Source organism: Festucalex cinctus, chromosome 3 (genome assembly GCF_051991245.1).
Source record: "Festucalex cinctus isolate MCC-2025b chromosome 3, RoL_Fcin_1.0, whole genome shotgun sequence".
In the NCBI taxonomy this organism is placed as follows: domain Eukaryota; kingdom Metazoa; phylum Chordata; class Actinopteri; order Syngnathiformes; family Syngnathidae; genus Festucalex; species Festucalex cinctus.
The window spans coordinates 32,034,343-32,057,453 of record NC_135413.1 but is presented as its reverse complement, the minus strand read 5'-3'; the positions used below and the strand labels follow the sequence as shown (position 1 = coordinate 32,057,453).

The 23,111-nt window shown below is 40.0% G+C and overlaps 1 protein-coding gene and 1 long non-coding RNA gene across 10 annotated transcripts in view; one reads left to right on the top strand and one right to left on the bottom strand.

The window, feature by feature from the left end:
• Positions 1 to 23,111, bottom strand: part of LOC144016480 (uncharacterized) — a 125,070-nt gene that overhangs the window by 91,769 nt on the left and 10,190 nt on the right. For all 4 annotated transcript variants that reach the window (XR_013282920.1, XR_013282922.1, XR_013282923.1 and 1 more), the window contains exons 2-3: positions 9,682 to 9,800; positions 9,460 to 9,606 (exon numbers count right to left, since the gene is read on the bottom strand). This is a non-coding gene — a long non-coding RNA (uncharacterized LOC144016480). The remainder of the gene's footprint in view (positions 1 to 9,459; positions 9,607 to 9,681; positions 9,801 to 23,111) is intronic.
• The window catches only part of kcnd2 (potassium voltage-gated channel, Shal-related subfamily, member 2), a 73,982-nt gene continuing 52,539 nt past the window's right edge, over positions 1,669 to 23,111 (top strand). For 3 of the 6 annotated variants that reach the window (XR_013282918.1, XM_077517674.1, XM_077517672.1), the window contains exons 1-2: positions 1,669 to 2,135; positions 2,299 to 3,416. Coding sequence is in view for 4 of the 6 variants with exons in the window: in XM_077517674.1 (XP_077373800.1) it covers positions 2,305 to 3,416 (1,112 nt within the window). In the remaining 2 variants the exon portion in view is untranslated. The remainder of the gene's footprint in view (positions 2,136 to 2,298; positions 3,417 to 23,111) is intronic. The other 3 variants (XR_013282919.1, XM_077517675.1, XM_077517673.1) reach the window with 1 other exon arrangement.

Genomic DNA, 23,111 nt, shown 5'->3' with positions numbered 1-23,111 from the left:
CGATATATCGATCTGTGTCGGCTTGCGTGCGGCTGGCAAATTCAAACGCCGACTTGAAAACCCAAGAGGAACAACATGAGGCAAGGCTTTCATGCGCTGCCAAAACGAGCAGGTGCAAAAAATTCAAAAAAAGGTTTGATTGACAGTCGCTGAGGTAATCGTTTGACAATATTTACAGTGATGATCTCGTTTATTGGATCTCCCAAACGTCAATAAATGGCATCAGTCTTGTGATGTTTCAGGCAACCGATATTTTGAACGCAAACACAAGAAAAACATGCAGATAATAAAACAATATTCAGGTTCTTTATCCTCTGCAAAAAACGATTAAAATGACGACGGCTTATTGGATACGGTTTATTTTATAATGGCAGGTTACTGTATTTCCTCTTTTCTTTTTTTTTAAAGTACATTGTAACAATCCGTAGTATGGCACGGGCTGATTAGTTACTTTTTGCCTTAAAGTTTTATTTCGCTGTGGACCTGAGCAGTCATGTACCAAATTGTACACTTTATCGTGACACATGATAACACCGATAACGGTTTTTTTTTTTTTACTTTTAACTCATTTACTCCCAAAAAACGTATAAATACGTTCTACTTTAAATGTTTTAAGTGTCCCAAAGACGTATTTATATGTTTTTTTTTTTTTGTTTTATACTAGAGCATACAGAAGGCTTTGATGCAGCCTCTCAACTGCAAAGAACGGTTGACGAAATGGTAGTTATTACACAAACAGCCAGCAGGTGACAGCACAGCAAAGGAGATCCACAAAAAAAGCTCAATTACTCAAAATTCTAAATAGATTTGTGAATAATAAATAATGAAACTTAGCTATATTCAAATGCTTATTGCCGCAAAACAGAAAAAAATAGAAAAATACTTTTTTTTTTTTCCCCCGATGAAAGAAAAGATTTTAATCCTTCTTTTGGTAGGTTGAAATATTTTGTGCACCTTGCAAAAATCAGTCAAAATCCAGTAAAACAGCGGCGAGTGAAGGAGATGTGAAATTGGCTGAATGAGTTAAAGTACGCATGTGGAAATTCAGACGATTTTTGCGCCCCTCCACGGCTGAACTCTGCTCAAACCAATCTGGCATTACAACATTCAGAAAATATTCCCATTTATTATCTTACTGTGCAATTGATTTTATTTTATTTTTGCATGCTGCAATTGGCTGGCAACCAGTCCAGGTTGTGCCCCGCCTACTGCCCAAAGCCAGCTGAGATAGGCTCCAGCACCAATCACATCACAATGTGACAATCAAAATAACAATCACATTTCAGAATGTCATTTAAGTGGTTGCAGACAAAAAATAAAAATAAAAAAGTTCATTTTCATGAAAAACTGCCGTTTGTGTTCCGTCCTCGTGGCCCAAATTGGAGCCCGAATGGACCAGTTTTGGCCCGCCAGCCCTATGTTTTAGCCCAGGACCCAGGTATGCATGGGGAGCATGTAATATTGAGATTCGAACCCTCAACCTCACATATGCTAACCTGATTGTGGGTGAATTCATACCCGTCCAAGCAACTGATAATGTTTTAGTGTGGAATATTTGCTTTGATGGAATATTGAGGTTTTTTGTTGTTTTTAAATTATCGTGCACGAGTGCAGAATTTTGGAGAAGCCGCCCATCATTGCAATGACAACACGACGATGATGCTGTGAAGCAGCACAGGAATTTCTGGGTGCAGATTGGACCACTCCTCCATCTCTCTCTCTCTTTCTCTCCTCTCGGGGAATGCTGGTGAGAAAGCGACGTGAAGAGAGAAAAAGGGGGCGGGTGGTCTTTGCAGTAGACGCCAAGGAACGGGACTTTATTGAGGAGTAGCTGCACCGATCGAATGTGTGGGGGGGGAAAGCCCCTCGCCTTGCGGATGGTTGGAGAAGGAAAAGGAAGAAAGAGGGACGGAGGGGGGAAAATATTTCGTTGAGGCAAAAAAAACAACTCTGCGCTGCGAAGAGGCTGCCGGCTGCTTTGTTTAACTTGTTGATGCGACGTTATTGTGCAGTTTTATTTGCCTGTGCATGTGCCTGCAGTAAGGATAGATGGGAGGCGATACGGCAAGTAGTCTGCTGCGAGGATTTGATTAAACTCCCCGTAGAGGCAGTTTAAGGAGCAGGCGACCCTAAAGGTGAGTGCTTGATTTTTTTTGTTTTTTTCTCAATTTTGCAAAAGCTCGCTCATCAGTTTGCCGCAAAGTGTCCGTCAATGCGCAGGATCGGAATATGCGTGTGCACATTGTCGCCCCGCACTGCGATAACCTCCCCCCCCCATCACCCCCCCATCACCGGCAGGTCAGCATGGCAGCAGGCGTGGCGGCGTGGCTCCCGTTCGCCCGCGCGGCGGCCATCGGCTGGATGCCGGTGGCCAGCACCCCGATGCCGGTGCCCCCGCCGGACAAGCGCAGAGCCCAGGACGCTCTGATCATCCTGAACGTGAGCGGGAGCCGCTTCCAGACGTGGCGGAGCACGCTGGAGCGCTACCCGGACACCCTGCTGGGCAGCACCGAGAAGGACTTCTTCTTCCACGAGGAGAGCCGCGAGTACTTCTTCGACCGCGACCCGGACATCTTCCGCCACATCCTCAATTTCTACCGCACGGGCAAGCTGCACTACCCGCGCCAGGAGTGCATCTCGGCCTACGACGAGGAGCTGGCCTTCTTCGGCATCATCCCGGAGATCATCGGCGACTGCTGCTACGAGGAGTACAAGGACCGGCGGCGCGAGAACGCCGAGCGGCTGCAGGACGACGAGGAGATGGACAGCGGCGGCGACGCGGCGCCCGTCAACTTGACGGCTCGGGAGTACCTGTGGCGCGCCTTCGAGAACCCGCACACCAGCACGCTGGCGCTGGTCTTCTACTACGTCACCGGCTTCTTCATCGCCATCTCGGTCATGGCCAACGTGGTGGAGACGGTGCCGTGCGGCGCGCTGCCCAACCGCGCCAAGGAGGTGTCGTGCGGCGACCGCTACGCGCTGGCCTTCTTCTGCCTGGACACGGCGTGCGTCATGATCTTCACCGTCGAGTACCTGCTGCGGCTGGTGGCCGCGCCCAGCCGCTACAAGTTCATGAAGAGCGTGATGAGCGTCATCGACGTGGTGGCCATCATGCCCTACTACATCGGCCTGGTCATGAGCGACAACGACCAGGTGAGCGGCGCCTTCGTCACGCTGCGCGTCTTCCGGGTCTTCCGGATTTTCAAGTTCTCGCGCCACTCGGCGGGCCTGCGCATCCTGGGCTACACGCTCAAGAGCTGCGCCTCCGAGCTGGGCTTCCTGCTCTTCTCGCTCACCATGGCCATCATCATCTTCGCCACCGTCATGTTCTACGCCGAGAAGGGCTCCGCCGCCAGCAAGTTCACCAGCATCCCCGCCGCCTTCTGGTACACCATCGTCACCATGACCACGCTCGGGTAAGCCGCCGCGGCGCTTCCTTCCTTCTCTTCCGACCCCCCCAAAAAAATACAACGGCAGCCCCCTTCTCCGTGGGAGTAATCAGACTGCAGGTGGCGCTATACTTTTTTGCATTTCATTCACAACAGCGGAATGAATGAATGAAAAATGAGCTCCCAACTTCTTCTTTTTTTTTAGCCAAGGCACAATAAGTGGAACCTGCTTTTCATTACGAAAACTAAAACCAAAATTGTACAAAAACCAAAGCAACATTTCCCATAGCAAATCATGTCAATCCAATTCATTCGTGCCAGACATTTTTATTATATCGAAAATATCAGAAAAAAAAATAGAGAGAATAAACATTTACGACATAAATTGGATAAATGAACATCACTTTTTCCTCTATTGATCATATTTAGGCCAATACAAACTATGCACTGTTCAAAAATGTCATCGGATCGCTACTTTTGTCGTATACATAATGCTTTTTGCATTTCATTCACAACAGCGGAATGAATGAATGAAAAATGAGCTCCCAACTTCTTTTTTTTTAAGCCAAGGCACAATAAGTGGAACCTGCTTTTCATTACGAAACATTAAAATGTTGGGACTAAAACCAAATTGTTCAAAAACCAAAGCAACATTTCCCATAGCAAATCATGTGAATCTATTTAATCGGTACCAGTTTTTTTTTTCTTTTTCATTATATCGAGAATATCAGAAAAAAAATACATTACATACATATTTAGACATATTTATAAATAATATATATATTGTCGTTTTCTATTTCATTCAGAACAGCAGACTGAAAAATGAGCTCATAAAAGGTCTCTCCACTTTTTTTTTTTAGCCAAGGCACAAACAGTGGAACCTCCTTGAAATCTTGGACTAACACCAAAATCGTTCAAAAACCAAAGCAACATTTCCCATAGCAAATCATGTGAATCCAATTCATTCGTGCCAGACATTTTTATTATATCGAAAATATCAGAAAAAAATATAGAGAATAAACATTAATGCCATGAATTGGATAAATGAACATCACTTTTTCCTTTTTCAACATATTTAGGCCAATGCAAACCATGCACTGTTAAAAAATGTAATCGTATTGCTACTTTTGTCGTATACATAATGCGTTTTGTATTTCATTCAGAACAGCGGAAATGAAAAATGAGCTCATAAAAGGTCTCCCAACATTTTTTTAGCCAAGGCACAAAAAGTAGAACCTGCTTTTCATTACGAAAACATTAAAATGTTGGACTGAAACCAAATTGTTCAAAAACCAAAGCAACATTTCCCATAGCAAATCATGTGAATCCAATTAATCCGTGCCAGAGATTTTTTTTTTTTTTATTATTATATCGAGAACAAAAAAATATAAACATTAATGACAAATGAATTGGATAAATGAACATCACTTTTTCCTTTATTGATCATATTTCGGCCAATGCACTTTTAAATAAAAGAAAAAAGTTGAGTGAACTCAAAATTGCAGGGCAGCAAACTTTAGTAAAATTTAAAGTTGGGCAATTCAACAAAATATTTTAACTTTGCTGTTGTAAAAATCATCTTTCCTGCGTTTCACAACAAACAAATACGACTAAATGTCTCTTGTATTGTCGCCCAACTTAAAGATTGAAATACAAACAACTCAGCAAATTGTTTGGGTGCAAACAACTTGCTTGTTTTTATTTATGGCAACTAACATTGTTGCCATATATGCCAAAATTTCTATTTTTAAGTTGCTCCATCTTAAATTTCAGTTTTAGCACCAAAAAAATAGTTGTTTTCCCTTAGCGCCCTCTATTGGTGCGAGGTTCACACTGCAGCTAAGCAGTGCATGCTCGATGTCGCATGACCATTTTCAACTTTACAAAAAGAGTACAAATGGGACAAATTTTGCGCCCATAAAAAAAGAAAGAATTATATATATATATATATATATATATATATATATATATATATATATATATATATATATATATATATATATATATATATGTATAGGAAACCCGAATTTTGGGATTACGTGTATTTTACAATAATATCGCAAAACTTTGGACTCCCGGTAGAGATCAACCATAAAATGTGTGTATTAATATACATCATATATATTTATGCATACAAATCGTGCTGTTTAGAGGCCAAGTTCCTATTTTCTGTTTGATTTCCATTGACTCTACGATGCAGTTATGACCGACTCCTACATGAACTCTGCCTAGCAACAAGTGGCCGTGACCCTGGAAAAACCGATCACCAATCAATCCGTTTGATTTATGTTGCTGCATCCATACTGGACAGCCAAAAGCATATTTCGTATAGATTTCAGTCAAGTAGTAGAATCATTCATGAATTATTTACAACATTGCTGTTGACGGACCGATTGGAATTGTAATAAATGTGCATCAGTCAGCAAGAGAGAGGATTCAATCGCATATGCACTAAGCTAAATATGGAATCTAAATTCTTATATTTGTTCAGGGGAATATGATTTATTTATTCCCAACAGCCTATTCTCTTCATTTGTTAACGTTTCTTGGGTGCACTGCTGCCAGTACGAGTTACGTGGATGTGAGATGATTTTTGTCCAATCAGATTTCAGCCTCTATGTGTTGCCATGTCAATCTAATCTGCCCAGGGGAATTTGTTGTGTGCGCCTTGGCCACCGGGGGCAGTGTAATAATTGAGAAAGGCACAAATGAACAAGAGCTTCACAAGTACACTGGAGAAATCTTTGTTTTTTTGCAGAGGATAAAGAATATACGCTCATGTGTCTTGTTACATTGACTGTCTACACATAGATGCTATTCGTTAGCCCGTCTTTAGAATTTTACATTGTGGGTTAGCATTGAGCTAGCGGACGTTTAAAGTGACGTGTTTGAATACAGATTGTGTAATTCTTTTTGTTTTATGTTTGGTGGTTAAACTTGAAGCCTCGTTTCGAAGGATTGTTCACTGTCTGCCATCAGCTAACACTTGTATCTCAAATCTTTGCTCGTAAGTAAAAAAAAAGGTCATATCTAAAAAAAAAACTTGCAAGTAGGGTTACTCATAGGTCAAGTATGGTATTAGAAATGGGGACTATTTCTTGAGCCAATCATATTTCAAATTCATCCTCACAGGGCCAGACTGCTGGCCCTCGATGACATCAGCATTTTCCCGTCCTCTGATTGGTAGGTCAGAGAAAAAGTTGCGAGAAAAAGTCGCGATAAATCGTGATACTTTGTCTCCCAATAGATTATCGATATGTCTACGCAAGTATCGCGATGTTTGTAGTTAATATTCATCCACTATAACGGCTCCATTGTTCATGACTTATTGAGCAATTACTTGGCGGGCCACTAGGGGGAGCGCCTAATAAGAGTGGCGGGGAAATGGACGCAAGTCTTCAGGTGAAGAAGACTCATCAGCTTAGTTTTTTTATATTTTTTTTAATATATATTATTATTATTATTATTTGTATTTATATTTTATATATATTAAATATATTTCTATATTATGTATTTAGATTTTTCTACTCTTATTATTTATTTCATTTTTATTGATTATCTATTTATATTATTATTTTATGATTGGTTTTGTCATAGATTATCGTGGATTTATTACCTGAGCAATACATCGATCATCGTGGTATCGTCATATCGGGAGATAATCGTTATCGTGAGCCTTGTATCGCATATCGCATCGTATCGTGAGGTAGCCAGAGGTTCCCACCCCTACTTGACAGTGGATTCAACCATGTAAGACCCGATTATTTCAGACCCAGGTAGCAAATGGTGCCTGCCTATTAACTCATTCAAACCCAAAAACGTGTAAACACGTTTTTATTACTTTGTCCTTCACTCCCAAAAACGTATTTACATTTTTTTTTCTTTTTTTTTTTTAATGCAAGAGCATAAAGGAGGCTTTAATGCAGCTTCCGACATGAGGTGGCTTAAAGCAATGGTAGTTATTACACAAAAAAAATGGCGAGCAGGTGGCAGCAGAGTATAAGAGATCGCTCTTGTTGCAACAATCTCTTTTTGTCAGTGTTTTCACCAGGTATGTGAATATTAATTAAACTTAGCTATATTCAAATACTAATTGCTGCAAAATGGAAACCAGTACAAATATACTTTTATTCTTTTGGTAGGTTCCATTTTTTTAAAAGCAATAGAACACAATATTCTGTGGGCAAAATCAGTCCAAATCCAGTAAAACAGCCGGAAAATGGCTGCGAGTGAATGAGTTAATAGTCTTCAGCCAATCAGAGGGCTCGCTGGGTGCTTGACACTCCGCCTATTGATAAGCATAATCAACACATTCCTCTGCATGTCTGCAACAGATTGCACATGTAAATGGACTTGTTTCCCAATTTGCCCTCCAGGGTTCATTAAAGCATTATCTTAACGTACACGCACACACACGCACAATAAACGTCTGCGGTACAGTGCCAGCGCCACTACGTGCTGAAGTGGCTTCAAATAATTAAACAGGCGTAAGACGATTACATGCCGCTGGTTTCAAAATTAATTTGCGCACGTATTGGCACTCGGCGCCACCCCCCGCGCGGGCAAGTTGACGTGGTCGTTATTATTCACGTCATGGCGACCGTCGCTCGGCCTCATGGGTAAACCGTGCGCTTTTTTTTCCTGAGGTGCTGGAAAAGTTGTGTGGCTGTTCCGACAGGCTGCCATCTGCTTTCCCCCATTTTTTTTTTTTTTTTTTTTACCTCCTGAAAACAATAAACCAGCAGAACGCGGGTTTGGCTGCCTGGAGCGTGATTGCTGGTTATACAGTAGGGGGAATAATAATCAGATCATTGTTAAAAAATGATTTGCGGTTAAAAATAGACTGCCTCCTCTGGGCTTGATGGCACTTTTTTTTTTTTAAAGCAAAGGCAGGACAAACATTGCAAAAAAAAAAATAAAAAATTGCCACAACCCGCGCATGTTGATTATCATCGTTGATTAGATCAGGTACATTTTGAGCCACTGGACAAACTTTCTATTATTAGCTCAACTGATGCATGCTAGATAACAGCAAGACGAGTTTAGTGACTACATTGGGCGTATCTTCCAAAAAAGAATACTCGCTGGCCACATTATCAGGTACAGTGGTGAATGCAAATAATCACAAATTTTGTATCTGTTGTAAATGTACAATAAAATTGTTGCTCTTTTTAACATATGAGTGGACAAATATGCTGACCTTACGCCAGTGCTTCTCAAATAGTGGGGCGGGCCCCCCCAGGGGGGGTGCAAGGCTCCATCAAGGGGGGCGCGTTTGACCTCGGGGAACATGCTTTTTAATTTTTTTTATTCTGATGGTTTTTTTTTGGTTTTTTTACTGTCATAGAATAAAGTGCAATTAGACCTCCACTACATTAGGGGGCAGTGGAGCTCTCATTATTGGCAGAGTGTGCGTAGGGAGCATTCGCTCAGTAGTGTAGGGGTTTTGTTTGCACTGAGCATGCGCGCTTTGCACACAGCAAAAAATATCAGCACAAATTATTTTATGCATTTTTTTGTTTTGCAGGTTAAAGTTGTTGTTTTTTTTTTAATATTGTGCTCCTGAGTTAATGTTGGTGATCAGTTTGAATGCATTATTATTTATTGATTTTATTTTTCCGTATCATATGGTTTGACGTGGTCAGTCAGAAAATGTTTATAGTTTAATTAAGGATTTAATTTTATTTTTGAATTTCAGATGCACTTTAAATATTTTCTGTTACAGTTAATAAAGCTAATTATTTGTTGTAAGTTGGTCCATATTTCTCTCTTTTTTTATTCTCTTATACGTTAATACGGATACAGTGTTATGCAGAAGTGTGCTTATAACAATTTTATAGACAAATGATACTATTTATAGTCGCGGGGGGGCGCGAGATGTTTTCTTCTTCCTGGGGGGGAGGGGCATGACAGAAAATAATTGAGAAGCACTACCTTACGCAAACACATTTCTTGCTTTTCCGGTAAAAATGGATCTTTGACGTCGATAATCGTCAATGGCAGTGAATGTGTTCAAATTAACACTGTGCAATATTTTTCTCTACATGTGTTTAAATGTGCTTGCACTCACCACAAGTCAATCATGATGGAAAAAAAAAAAAAAGATGACATCTGGCGCATAATTAGCGATACGCGCGATCCAGGGACCGCCGCTTAGAGAAGCTCGACGCCGCTGCGCCCGCCCGCCCGGCTCGGCTCAGCTCGGCGTCGCGACTCGCTGCACAGATAAAAGATGACTCGTGTCTAAGAGAGTACTTATCGATGGGGCGCAAAGGAGATACGGCCGCTTCACCTCCTGATCCCTTTTGTGTTTCTTTCGAGGCACTTGACAAAATACATTCCGCTCCGCTGAAAACGCCCCTGAGCAATGCAGATGTTTGTGTCGCCGCATCGTGAGCCGCGACGGACGTGCTGCAAAAAAAAAAAAAAAAAAAAAATGAAGCAGTGATAAAGCACAAACATTTGAGCATTTATTTGATACGCAGCGGCAGGACCATGCACTAGTAGACTGACTAACTAGGACAGTTTTGCATCACTAGTAACATTACATTGAATATCATGTCCAGTCGATAAATGTGCCCTATCCTTGACATCCATCTTAACTCATTATACTGGCAGCCATTTTGACTGAAGCGAACCCCTTCACTCACGACTCTTTTACTGGATTTTGCAAGGTCCACAGAATATTGTGTTCTATTGCTATAAAAACATGGAACCTAGCAAGAGAAAGATTAGAGTCTACTTTCATAAAAAAAAAAAAAAAAAGTATGTTTGTATCTGTTTCCGTTTTGCAGCAATTAGCATTAGAATATAGCTAACTTTAATCAATATTCACATTCCTGGTGAAAAGATTGTCAAAAAGAGCTTGTTGCAACAAAGCCCTGGATGATCTCTTATACTCTGCTGCCAACTGCTGGCCTTTTTTTATTTAACTGCCATTCCTTTAAGCCATCTCTTCATGTCAGAAGTTGCATCAAACACTTCTATATGCTCCTGCATAAAAAAAAATAAAAAAAAAGTATAAATATGTTTTTGGGAGTGAAGGACAAAGTATTAAAAAACATATTTACACGTTTTTTGGGTTTGAATGAGTTTTAAGGTTGTACTATTTCAAAAGTGGCACTAGTACTGGAAAAACCTTACTAGTAAGACCAAGTCGTTCTACTAGTCTAGCTTACTAGTACACAGATCTTAAAGGGATACTTTACTTATTTCGTCATTTTTGGCACTCAAATATGAATATTTTGACAATAATAAATGTGATGTTTTCATTACCTTTCATGTACAATTAGTACCTTTAAAAACACATTTTGCAACTTGCTGGCGACTGAAAATGACATCACAAAGGGCTCAGGTAACCAATCACAGCTCAGCTTGTGAATGTCACATGACCCAACCTAGAAAACAGGTGAGCTGTGATTGGTTACCTGAGCCCTTTGTGATGTCATTTTCAGTCGCCAGCAAGTTGCAAAATGTGTTTTTAAAAGGTACTAATTGTACGTGAAAAATAATGAAAGTATCAAATTAATTCTAGACAAAAAACAACAACTTTTTATTGCTATAATGGGCTAAATAAGTGAAGTATCCCTTAAAAATGCATATCAAGGATATTGAAATTGTGATCAAATTAAGGTAAACCACCGTAATACCAAGACTGACCTGTGAGAGGCAACATGATGCCACAGACCATCCAAGTTACCACGAAGAAGAAATCAAGAATGTTAGCTAATGTTAGCTTAACTGCTAACTACATGTTTGTCGCGTCTACTTGCGAAACAAACACACCAGCTTCCTCATTTGCTATCGTTCCATTTCAGGTGACAATTACGGCCTGGTGTTGTCTATACACGAGGATTTGCGATTGTAACGGTTTCATGTTTTACGATTGTTTTTTGGAGCAGATTGAGTAGCCTTATTAAGATATTTGAGAATCTGGCCTCTGCTGACTGAGGCCACAAGGGAGGGGAAAATGCTCAAATTCAGCCAAATTATCGGTAAGTGCGTACTCCTCTTAACTCATTCACTGCCAGCCCAGTAAAAATGGATCTTTGACGTGTATAGCCGTCAATGGCACTGAATGAGTTAAAGGGAGTGAAAATGGAAGGCACTGCGTCGACAGACTGAGCAATATGGCTAATAATTGATATGAAAATGACCAGTGAAGCCCCTCGTCTTGTTTTATCGAAGCTTAAGTTTCCATCCCGCCATGTTCCATCCATCCGACCTCGGCCATGACGGCGTCCAACCTGGACCGGTCGCCAGCCAACTGCAGTTACTTTTTTTTTTTTTTTGGTTTAATTACACGGCGGCCCGCTTAACTTTTCCATGGCAGTTGACAGAGCGTAAAAAAAATGTTACTTAAAACCGTCCAGTTCATAAAAGTTTTATGATGGCGATAATTTGAGCCTGGAATAAATTCAATCACTTAACATCATTTCCTCTTAGAGAGAAAAAAAAAAAATGTTGGAAGTCAACCAATGGATTGAGAGAAGCCATCTTTTATGCTCAAGTTGACATTTTTCAAATGCCAGAGACAAGAAATACAGAAACGTTGACGATTTTTCCTTTTGTGCTGTCATCTTTTTTTTTTTTTTTCCCATCTCATCATCCAATGTTTTATCCACATATTTAACTTTCCCACAGATTGTCTCTCATACTGAGTTCCTCTTTATTATATTCACATTTATTTTCTGTAACTCAGTCGTTAGTGTGATTGCCTCTTCCACTGACACTTCAAATTGCAACACTTTGAGCTTCATTTTGTGCACAAATTTGCCATTATGAAAAGCATCAGTGCACCCGAAAGTGCAAAAAACTAAGGATGGCGTACTGATATGTATATGGTATCACATCGGGCAGATTATTTCAAATTATCGGGTACTCATGCAAGATGCCGATACGAGTCACTGGTACTAGCGAATTTGCCCTTGAAACCGAACGTTGAACTTTTTCATTTGAGGGGCCACATACAGAAAATCAGAAGGACGCAAGGGCCACATAATGTTATGGAGAGAAATTGTGTTTAGTCCTAAAAATTGTGCGAATAATTTATTTGTGCTTTTGCATATTTATAAAATTACTACAGTATATAAACTATTTTGTTTGTAAAATGGCAGTAGGGTTATTATAGTTTGGGAATTTGTCATTTTAGTTAGTTTTTATTAGTTTTCAGGGTGGTTCTGTTAGTTTTTATTGGATTTAGTTCTTTAATAAATGCTTAGTTTTAGTTTTAGTATTAGTTTTTTTTTTTTTTTAATGTGTTTTACTTGTGCACAATATTTAAAAAAAAAAAATAATAAAATAAAAAAAAACACCATGGGAGTGACATCCTCTGAAAGTGCTTTTCGATTGGCTGCTGCTAGATGACGTCACTTCTGTGTGACACACTTTCAACTGTCATTATTCTGGTTTATATCAAAATAAATCTACTAAAAATCACAAAATTGTTTTTTGAATTTTAGTTTCAGTTATTTCGTTATAGTTAACTAAAATAACCTTTAATAGCACCTGTGGGTTGTTTTTTTTACACCCTCCCTTCTTACTTTGACCATCTCCAAAAATTTTTTGTTTTTATTTTATTTGAACTGAGTCAAATGCCATTTTTAGCATAGAAGCAGATAAGATAGAAGCAAAAGGTACATTTAACTCATTGGCTCCCAATAACGTGTAAATACGTTTTTTTTTTATGTTTTAAGTGTCCCAAAGACGTATTTCTACGTTTTGTTTTTTTTATGCTAGCGCATACAGAAGGCTTTGATGCAGCCTCTCAACTGCAAAGAACGGTTGCAGAAATGGTAGTTATTCCACAAACAGCCAACAGGTGGCAGCAGAGCAAAGGAGATCAACCAGGGCCATGTAGAAAAAAAGCTCAATTACAATTTTAAATAGATTTGTGAAAAGTGATGAAACATAGCTCTCTTCTAATGCTAATTTCTGCAAAACGTAAACAGATAGAAACATACCTTTTTGTTGTGGGCCACTAAAAAAAAAAAAAAAATGGATGGCGGCCCCATTTGCGGCCATAGTTTGGACACTACCGATTTTAGTATAATCCCGTAGCTGGCCTCGATTGTCATTGGTCGTCGCCTGAAGCGAGGCAAAAAAACAAAACAAAAAAAAAAACGTCGAGTCGTTTTCCACCAGTAAGCTTCAAATACTAATTGTGATCAGGGAAAACGAATTATTCTGCGGGTTGTTCCAAGGCTCAGCATGCAGGAACCATTGATCCAGCATCTGACCAACCGTCAGATATGAATCGAGCTCTTTTTTTTTTTTCTTTTTTTTTTTTTTTTTGCAACGCGCGGTAAATAAGCTCTAGCTTTGCTCCTGGCAGGAGCCAGCGTTTGGAAGCTTTTTTTTTGCAAAAGCTCGCACCGTAAGTCTGATAGTCAATGATGCTCTGTGGCCGCCCGCTATCATGAATGCCTTTCCACTACATATACTTTCAATTTCCCTTAGCCGCACCCCGTGGAAGTTAAGACAGTGGCGTGCGTTCCGCCCCTACTGATGGCCCCATTGATCGTGCTTAAGCAGACGTGCAGACGTTTGGGAGAGCAAGGGGTTCCTGTTCGGAGGCACTTGGCAGCCAGCCTGGATGGGGGAGAAAAAAAAAAAAGAAAAAAAAAGGACCGGCGGCGAATCAATAGCGCCGCGCAGCTGCGCGTCACGCCTCCGTATCTGGCGCTCCGGACACCGGCCTCTTATCCTGCTTATTTACTGGCCGTATGATGAGAAATCGAGCCATCCGGGCTTCTTTTGTGAAGCCTCCGGGCTTTAATGGCGGCCATTTGCGTCCAGCCTCATTTTCTTTTTATGAACCATTTTTGCCGTGTTAATGCAAATGTAATGAAGCTTCCCCAGGGTAGGGCTTTTTTTTTTTTTGGCTGATTTTGTTTGGCGGTAAGAACTTCAGATCTTTAACTCATTCACTCGCCGCCATTTTCACATTTCGCAATCCCGTTCGCTCCCGGCTGTTTTACTGGATTTTGACTGATTTTGCACGGCCCACAGAATATTGTGTTCAATTGCTATAAAAGCATTGAAGCTATCAGAAGAAAGATTAAAGTCTCTTCTTTCATCAGGAAAAAAAAGTATGTTTCTATCTGTTTACGTTTTGTAGCAATTAGCATTAGAAGAGAGCTAAGTTTCATCGGTTTCCACAAATTTATTTAAAATTGTAAGTAATTTAGCTTTTTTTTCTATATGGCTCTAGTTGATCTCTTATACTCTGCTGCCACCTGCTGGCCGTTTGTGTAATAACTACCATTTCTGCAACCGTTCTTTGCAGTTGAGAGGCTGCATCAAAGCCTTCTGTATGCTCTAGCATAAAAAAAACAAAACAAAACAACGTATAAATACGTCTTTGGGACACTTAAAACATAAAAAATAAAAAACGTATTTACACGTTATTGGGAGCCAATGAGTTAAATGACTCCTTTGCTTCTATCTTATCTAGTTTTGGCCCATGGAAACCTATGAAAACAACATTTTTAATAGGGATGTTTGATACCACTTTTTTTTTCAGACCGATACCGATACTCAGACCCTCAGTACTCACCGATACCAACTGCCGATACCAGTAGCACATTTTGACAAAAAAAAAAAAAATCACTAAAATATATTTTCAAACAAATATATTTCCTTTAATTTTGACACAAAAAAAACAGCACAGTCACTCTGCAATAGTCTTAAGGCTCAAAATAAAACAAAAATGCTCTTTTAGTTTAAAATTCACAATTGAAATTTGCCGATAATTATCGGCGATTATCGACCAATTTGATTTCATACAGATAAACTCGATAAAAGAAATTTGCCAAAAATTATTGACCAATTTGATTTCATTCAGATAAACCAGATAATAAAGAAATTTACCGATAATTAATCGACAATCATCGCCCTATTTGATTTCATACAGATAACCAGATAATAGAGATATCCGTCGATAATTATTGGCAATTATCAACCAATTTGATTTCAATTGTATTCAAATTAATTTTGCAAACAGTTATCGGCTTACTTATCGGTTCTCGACATCGGCACTCTCTAAAAGATTGCTTTATCGGTATCGGTTGAAAATAGCATTATCGTGCATCTCTATTTTTTAAGCAACTTCACAAAATTCTTCATCTTAAGATTACAACAATAATGCAAACAAAGTGGTGGCAACATGACTTCGTCTTTGTCACAATTATTATTATTTTTTTACATTAAATTAGAAATGAAATACATCAATCTAAAAAAATGAAGCCTACTGATTGACCAAAATGAAGCAGGTCCCCCGTCAGGACGGCCACCTTTGCAATGTGGAAAAACTGCATCTCCTACTACTCGATTGAAATTGAATTAACTGTTGCGCCCGACTGGCCGATTTTCAAAGCACCCCGACAGAAACGATACGCGAGAGCGGGATCGGATGTTGCAGCGTTTGCTCGTTTCTCTCCAGACGCTTCCACGCGAATTAGCTGCTGAGGGACTTTTTTTCTTTTTTGGTGCAGCGGATCTTTCAAGTGATTTAAGGTGTAATGGAGTGCACTGCCGAGAGCAGCTGCGAAAACAGCGGAAATCAAGCGCAACCCACGAGGGAGCTGGAGCGGGGAGAACTGGATGAGGTCTGGCGCGTACGTACGGACGGACGGACAGACGTGCGCGCAGACTTTTCAGTCGTTTTCGTAAACCACACATACCCTTTGCCCTTGATTCATCTTTAGCAGCGGATAACTTTGCCTTAAATTCTGCTAGCTTAATGCTAACACATAATGGGAAATACCATTTGAATACAAACAGTGGAGCACAGACAAAATTCGCAGGAATCTATTCTTTATCCTCTGCGAAGAATGGCTCATATTACTGCTTTTTTATGTTTTTTGTCGGCCGAGTCACGCACTCCTTTTCCTCTGCTACCCGCCGTTCGTCACGGCGGTTAAGTCATCTCTGAGGTCTCCGAGGTGCGGACAACTTAATTTTCTCTTCCTCCTCTGACTGACATTTGTATTAAGCGTGCAAATTGTAAACGGACGCGGCGATTTGGCTCGTTACGCACGTTAACTCTGGCTCGGTTTGGCAAACTCACGCAGTCGCGGGAGTGACTATGGTGGCCCCACAAAAAAAAAGCTTCGTTCTCAGAATTTTGAGATCTGAAGGATTTTGACATTGTCTAACATTTAGTTATGTTGTGTAGATCACAACAAGCCGGGAACCCAACCAACTCTTGGCAGCATAAACAGGCTGTAGGAAGTCCTGCTGTAGTAATAACTAGAGCTGCAGCTGATGAATATTTTAATAAAAGTAGGGATGCACGATAATGCTATTTTCAACCGATAACTATAAACCAATCATTTAGAAAGTGCCGATGTCAATAACCGATAAGTAAGCCGATAATTGTTTGCAAAATTAACTTGAATACAAATATATTTTCGAGTCCTACTATAAGTCTAACAAAACATTAACTCTGGCTCGGTTTGGCAAACTTCCGCATTCACTAAAAGTGACTATGGTGGCCCCATAAAAAAATAAAATAAAATTGAGATCTGAAGGATTTTTACATTGTCTAACATTTAGGTATGTTGTGTAGATCACAACAAGCCGGGAACCCAACCAACTCTCGGCAGCATAAACAGGCTGCAGGAAGTCCTGCTATAGTAATAACTAGAGCTGCAGCTGATGAATATTTGAATAAAAGATGAATTAGTTGATTACTTTTTCAATTAATTGAATCAAATGGGAAAACGCATTTTAGTTTCCATATCTTTATTCAAAAACAGGACATCATTTCAAGTTGACAGTGCAGAAAATCCACAAACTGAATACGATTCATTTACTACTTTGGTCCGCAAAAATGTGATCGTTGCTAACCAAACTGGAGCCGTTATTTGCCAACATTTTACTCACAAAGTGTTTTCAATAACAGAAATGTGAGAATATTTACTGTTGACAGGCAGCTGTAATTAATTGGAACCAATTAAACAATTTCACTCATGTTTGTAGTGTTTAGCGCCATCTTCTGTAAAATCAAATTAATCAGTAACAGGTCTTTAAAGGCGCAGTCTGCCGGTTTCACTCAGGAAAATGCACTTTTTAAATACAGGTTTTAAACGAACAAACTACTTCTCAATTTACAGATCTGGGCTTTTCTTAACGTGTGGGGGTGATTTTTTCGTAACCCCACCCCAAGCCTGTATTTTGCTGGGCGTGGCCACGGATTTTTTTCTCTTCACTCACTCATCCACACACGTGAGTGAGTGATTGGCTGGAGGGGTGTAAACACTGTCTTTCCACAGAACCGCCCCGCTGTTTACAAAACAAACACCAAATGACAAAGTACAGGCTGGAAAAATCACCACCAAAGATTAACATAAACCCAGATGTGTAGACTGAAAGTTCAAGTGTGTACATCCTGTATTTAAAAAGTGCATTTTGCTGAGTGAAACCGGCATACTGGGCCTTTAAATTCCACAATTATCGGGCAACAACGCAACATAAATACGGATGATCGTCATAATTTTTGGACTGCTGTACATGCGCATTTGATGGCCTCTCGTTGGCGTGCGTCGCGACTCCACCCATCAAATACGAGTCGCCGCGTGAGGCCTCTAACGCTCTCACGGTGCGATTTATGTCACGGCAAAGGCAAGGTTAACAGACCCGGGCGCCACCGCAGGGGCCCATAAAGTCCAAGTATTATCGTACGCGCCCGTTTGACACGCTGACCCCGGTGTAATCGCAACCTTATATGCAAAAACGTGAAATGAACGGAGAGCTTTCCTGAGGGACTTTGACGATATCTGCACGCCGGAGGTAACAACTTGTGACTTAATAAGATGCAATACCCTCTGGCAAACTGGGTGGAGATGTTTTCCCCCCCCCCCAAAAAAACTAAGCTCGACAGTCAATGCCAGTGGAAGGAAATAAAGAAGCATAAAATACTTTATTATAGTGCTTTATGCCAATTTTTCAGGTATCTTTTATTTATTTAGCAACTGGATTTAAACAGTTGAAAACAAATAACTGTACTATAGTCCTTGAGATTAGGGATGCACGATAATATCGGTGGCCGATAATTATCGGCAATTATCGACCGATTTGATTTCAAACAGATAAGCCAGATAATAGAGAAATCGGCCGATAATTATCGGTGATTATCGACCAATTTGTCATAATACAGATAAACCAGATAATAAAGAAATTTACCGATAATTATCTACCAATTTGATTTCATACAGATAAACCTCATAATAAAGAAATTTGCCAAAAATTATCGGCAATTATCGACCAATTTGACATCATACGGATAAACCAGATAATAAAGAAATTTGCCGAAAATTATCGGCGATTATCGACCAATTTGATTTCATACAGATAAACCAGATAATAAAGAAATTTGCCGAAAATTATCGGCAATTATCGACCAATTTGACATCATACAGATAAACCAGATAATAAAGAAATTTGTAGAAAATTATCGGCAATTATCGGCCAATTTGACATCATCCAGATAAACTAGATAAAGAAATTTGCCAAAAATTATTGACGAATTTGATTTCATACAGATAAACCAGATAATAAAGAAATTTGCCGATAATTAATCGACAATCATTGCCCTATTTGATTTCATACAGATAACCAGATAATAGAGATATTATATTAGAGATATAATATTTGATCGTGACGGCACAAAATCGGAGTAAAACATTCGTTTTCAAGGTTTTTTGTCTGTTTTGTGAATTCAACAGTCAATGTCGAGTGTTTGCTCGTCTGGAGATTGAAAGTCAACCCCAGTAAATATCAAACGCCGACGATTTCCTGAATGAAAGCCATCTGTCCCGGCACGAAAAGCAATTAACTCCCCACCCTAATAAGAGGTTGTGCCACCCTTGGCAGCAATAACGACGCCTTGGAAAGGACTTTGTAACCTTTTCCAGACTGTCGTTAGATTTCAATCGCTTTGCGTTCTCGTTTCTTCTCGGGTTTTGTTTGGGTCGCCGCGTGCTGAATTTCTTTTTGAGCCCGCTTGCCTTTGTCTCATTGAACGGATTTCTCGACTCAACCAATCTGGCGGTAATCAGGCCTGCGCGTGGCGAGTGAAATTCTTCAACTCGGCTGTTCAGAAATGCTGGTTCATCGCAGTAAACCTTTACAAGGGGGAATTACTTTTTCCACACATTGGCCAGAAATGTCGGGACCCGACGGGCCTTCGTTAACCCGTTCACTGCTCTCTGTTAACGAGCATTTGGACTGATCTTTAGCGCCGAGTCGAGCAAAAGAAAGAGCAGACTCCGACTTTAAAACGACTCAAACGTGACTTAAGGACTTATTCCCACTCGTAAATTTGCCAATCTCGTCTTATTTTCTGTCACGTAGTTATCACCATGCCGACGTGATGACTTGCACGGATCCGATCCCGATTGTCGCGGCTCGAAATCGCCGCGCCGCGCCGTCGGGGCCCTTCCGACAAAGTGATGAGGAGGCATTATGTGCGTCTGCATACTAATATCCGTGACCACGCCAGCCATTTTCATCTGTATGGAAATGCTGAGTATGTAAATACGGCGAGCGGCAACCGGAGGAGGTCGTCGACGATGTGATTTTTACACTGGGATTTATCATTTGCGCATTATTTGATCCACTGATCTCTTGGCATACGCTTTCAATCTTGTATCTTTTTACAAGATATCAACGGGCACGGGAGGCGGCGAACGAGGCAAAGAGGCAATATATCTTGCTGGCATCCATTCGCCGGGGCTGGGTCAGGCTTTTCTGGGGCTGTTTAGATTGGATGGAAGTGGAAACGGCCGAGAAAATGCCTTCTAACAACAATGAAATTGAGGTGATGTGTTTTCAACGCATCCCGTCTTATTTCGGTAAACGCCGCCTTCATTCCGGGTAACTCTAATCTCGTTGCGGAAAATTCCATTCATCTTTCGACGTGCTCGTAAAGAAGCGGATGAAAACGCTGAGCGGTCGCAAAATAAAAAAATATATAATGTAGCTAATTCTGTATTTTACATACTCACATTTAGGGATGCACGATAATGCTATTTTCAACCGATAAAGCAATCTTTTAGAAAGTGCCGATGTCGATAACCGATAAGTAAGCCGATAACTGTTTAAAAAATTAATTTGAATACAATTGAAATCAAATTGGTTGATAATTGCCAATAATTATCGGCAGATTTCTTTATCTAGTTTATCTGTATGAAATCAAATTGGTCGATAATCGCCGATAATTATTGGCAAATTTCTTTATCTAGTTTATCTGTATGAAATCAAATTGGTCGATAATCACTGATAATTATTGGCAAATTTCTTTATCTAGTTTATCTGTATGAAATCAAATTGGTCAATAATCACTGATAATTATTGGCAAATTTCTTTATTAGTCGGTTTATCTGTATGATGTCAAATTGGTCGATAATTGCCAATAATTTTCGGCAAATTTCTTTATTATCTGGTTTATCTCTATAATGTCAAATTGGTCGATAATTGCCGATAATTTTCGGCAAATTTCTTTATTATCAGGTTTATCTGTATGAAATCAAATTGGTCAATAATCGCCGATAATTTTCGGCAAATTTCTTTATTATCTGGTTTATCTGTATGAAATCAAATTGGTCAATAATCGCCGATAATTATTGGCAGATTTCTTTATTATCTGGTTTATCTGTATGAAATCAAATTGGTCAATAATCGCCGATAATTATTGGCAGATTTCTTTATTATCTGGTTTATCTGTATGAAATTAAATTGGTCAATAATTTTCTGCAAATTTCTTTATCTGGTTTATCTGTATGAAATCAAATTGGTCGATAATTGCTGATCATTTTTGGCAAATTTCTTTATTATCTAGTTTATCTGTATGATGTCAAATTGGTCGATAATTGCCGGTAATTCTCGGCAAATTCTTTATTATCTGGTTTATCTGTATGAAATCAAATTGGTGGATAATTGCCGATCATTTTTGGCCAATTTCTTTATGATCTGGTTTATCTGGATGATGACAAATTGGTCGATAATCACCAATAATTATCGGTGGATTTCTCTATTACCTGGTTTATCTGTTTGAAATCAAATTGGTCGATAATTGCCGATAATTATCGGCCACCGATATTATCGTGCATCCCTACTCACATTACATTAGCCCCATGGCGAACTGACCCTCCCCGCCCCTTCCTCGCCCCCCCCCCCCCGCATGCCAAGAGTGTCGCTAGCGGCGCCTGCAAGATGACTTGTCAAAAGAAATGGAATCAAACGGAAGGACAAGCGTTGTGTCCTTGCCAGCGAGATGATTATTTATCCGTCTGACCATCCGCGGTGACGCGTGGCCGCTTTTTAGACGCCACGCCCCGCGTCAGCCTGGCCATCATCCGCACTTCCGTTCAGGGATGAGTGCTCAGAATAAACACCTTGTGTTATTCAATACAAAATGAGCGTATATAATATTAATGCAGCAAACACCTTAGTGTTTCGCTCCTTAAGACATATTAACGCGTTATATAGGGTACGACTTGAAATAATGCACTAGAGCAATTTCTAAACAGCATGTTGAGGTCATTGTGGTGAAATATGTTAGTGCCTTAATAGCCCCCCCCACACCTCGAATGTATTATATCTAAGTTTTTTAAAGGAATGAAATACAATTGATTTGAATTGAAAACATTGAATTGATTTTTGTGAAATTTTTTGACATCTGGTTAGGATTGGAAGTGCATGGTCCAATATGTGCCCCCACCCACCCCCAGTAGCTTTGATGAAAAATTGTGGCCCCCACCAGCATTTAAGTTGCTCAATCCCTTATGTGTATTATCAGGTATGAAGATTAAAAAAAATAAATAAAAAAAAATAAAAGGCAGCAATACTAAAATAAAGTTTCCCACAGTAAATTGGAAAACATTGCTGCATTTATTTCCGCAAAACAAACACAAAAAGCCTTTCCCCCTTTTATTTATGTATTAATTTTTTTAAAGAGTCTTCCACCACAATCGTAATCTCGCCAGCGGAAGGCTGCCTCGCAACCCCCCCCCCACCCCCCGCCACCATTTCACGGTGATTTGCAGTACGAATCTGGCGCCGAGCACATTTCACCAGCGGGCGCTTCTCATTAAGTCACCTGTCACTTCAGCTCCATTATACCCCGCCTGGTCTTAGCGTCGCCTCCCCCCTGCCCAATAAAGCACCTGCGGCGGGGGGGCTCGCACGGGTGCGAGTGCGGGCTAATGGGCGCCTAAGTGGCTCAACGGCTACTCGCGCTTAAACGCAGTCGCGTATCAGTTTGCCTCTCACTAGCTTGCTGATTTTCATAATGGCCGTCACACACGATGTCAAGTGCTTTCATGTACTCCGCTCGAGACGAAAATGACAAACGTTGCGGTACGATCAAATACAGGAAATGGCTGTCAGTGACAGCAGGTGACAAAAAAAGTCATCACGCGTTGTACTTAAATATACTCTCGATGTTAAGACGAGTAAAAGGACTGATTCAAATAATTGTTAGTAAAAAGTTAAAACATTTTTTTTAAATTGTCATTTATACTATACAGTATTAGTGTTCCCTTTTTTTATTTTATTTTTAAAGTGAAGCAGTTCAAGTACAATGAATAGCTTGAAATCATACAAGCTAACTCAACTCAAGTTTATTTAGACAAAAAAATAATAATAATTTGATTCAGTCCTCCTGGGCAGTAGTTGGCGCTATACTGCAGCGGACTGACACAATGACAAATCATCATC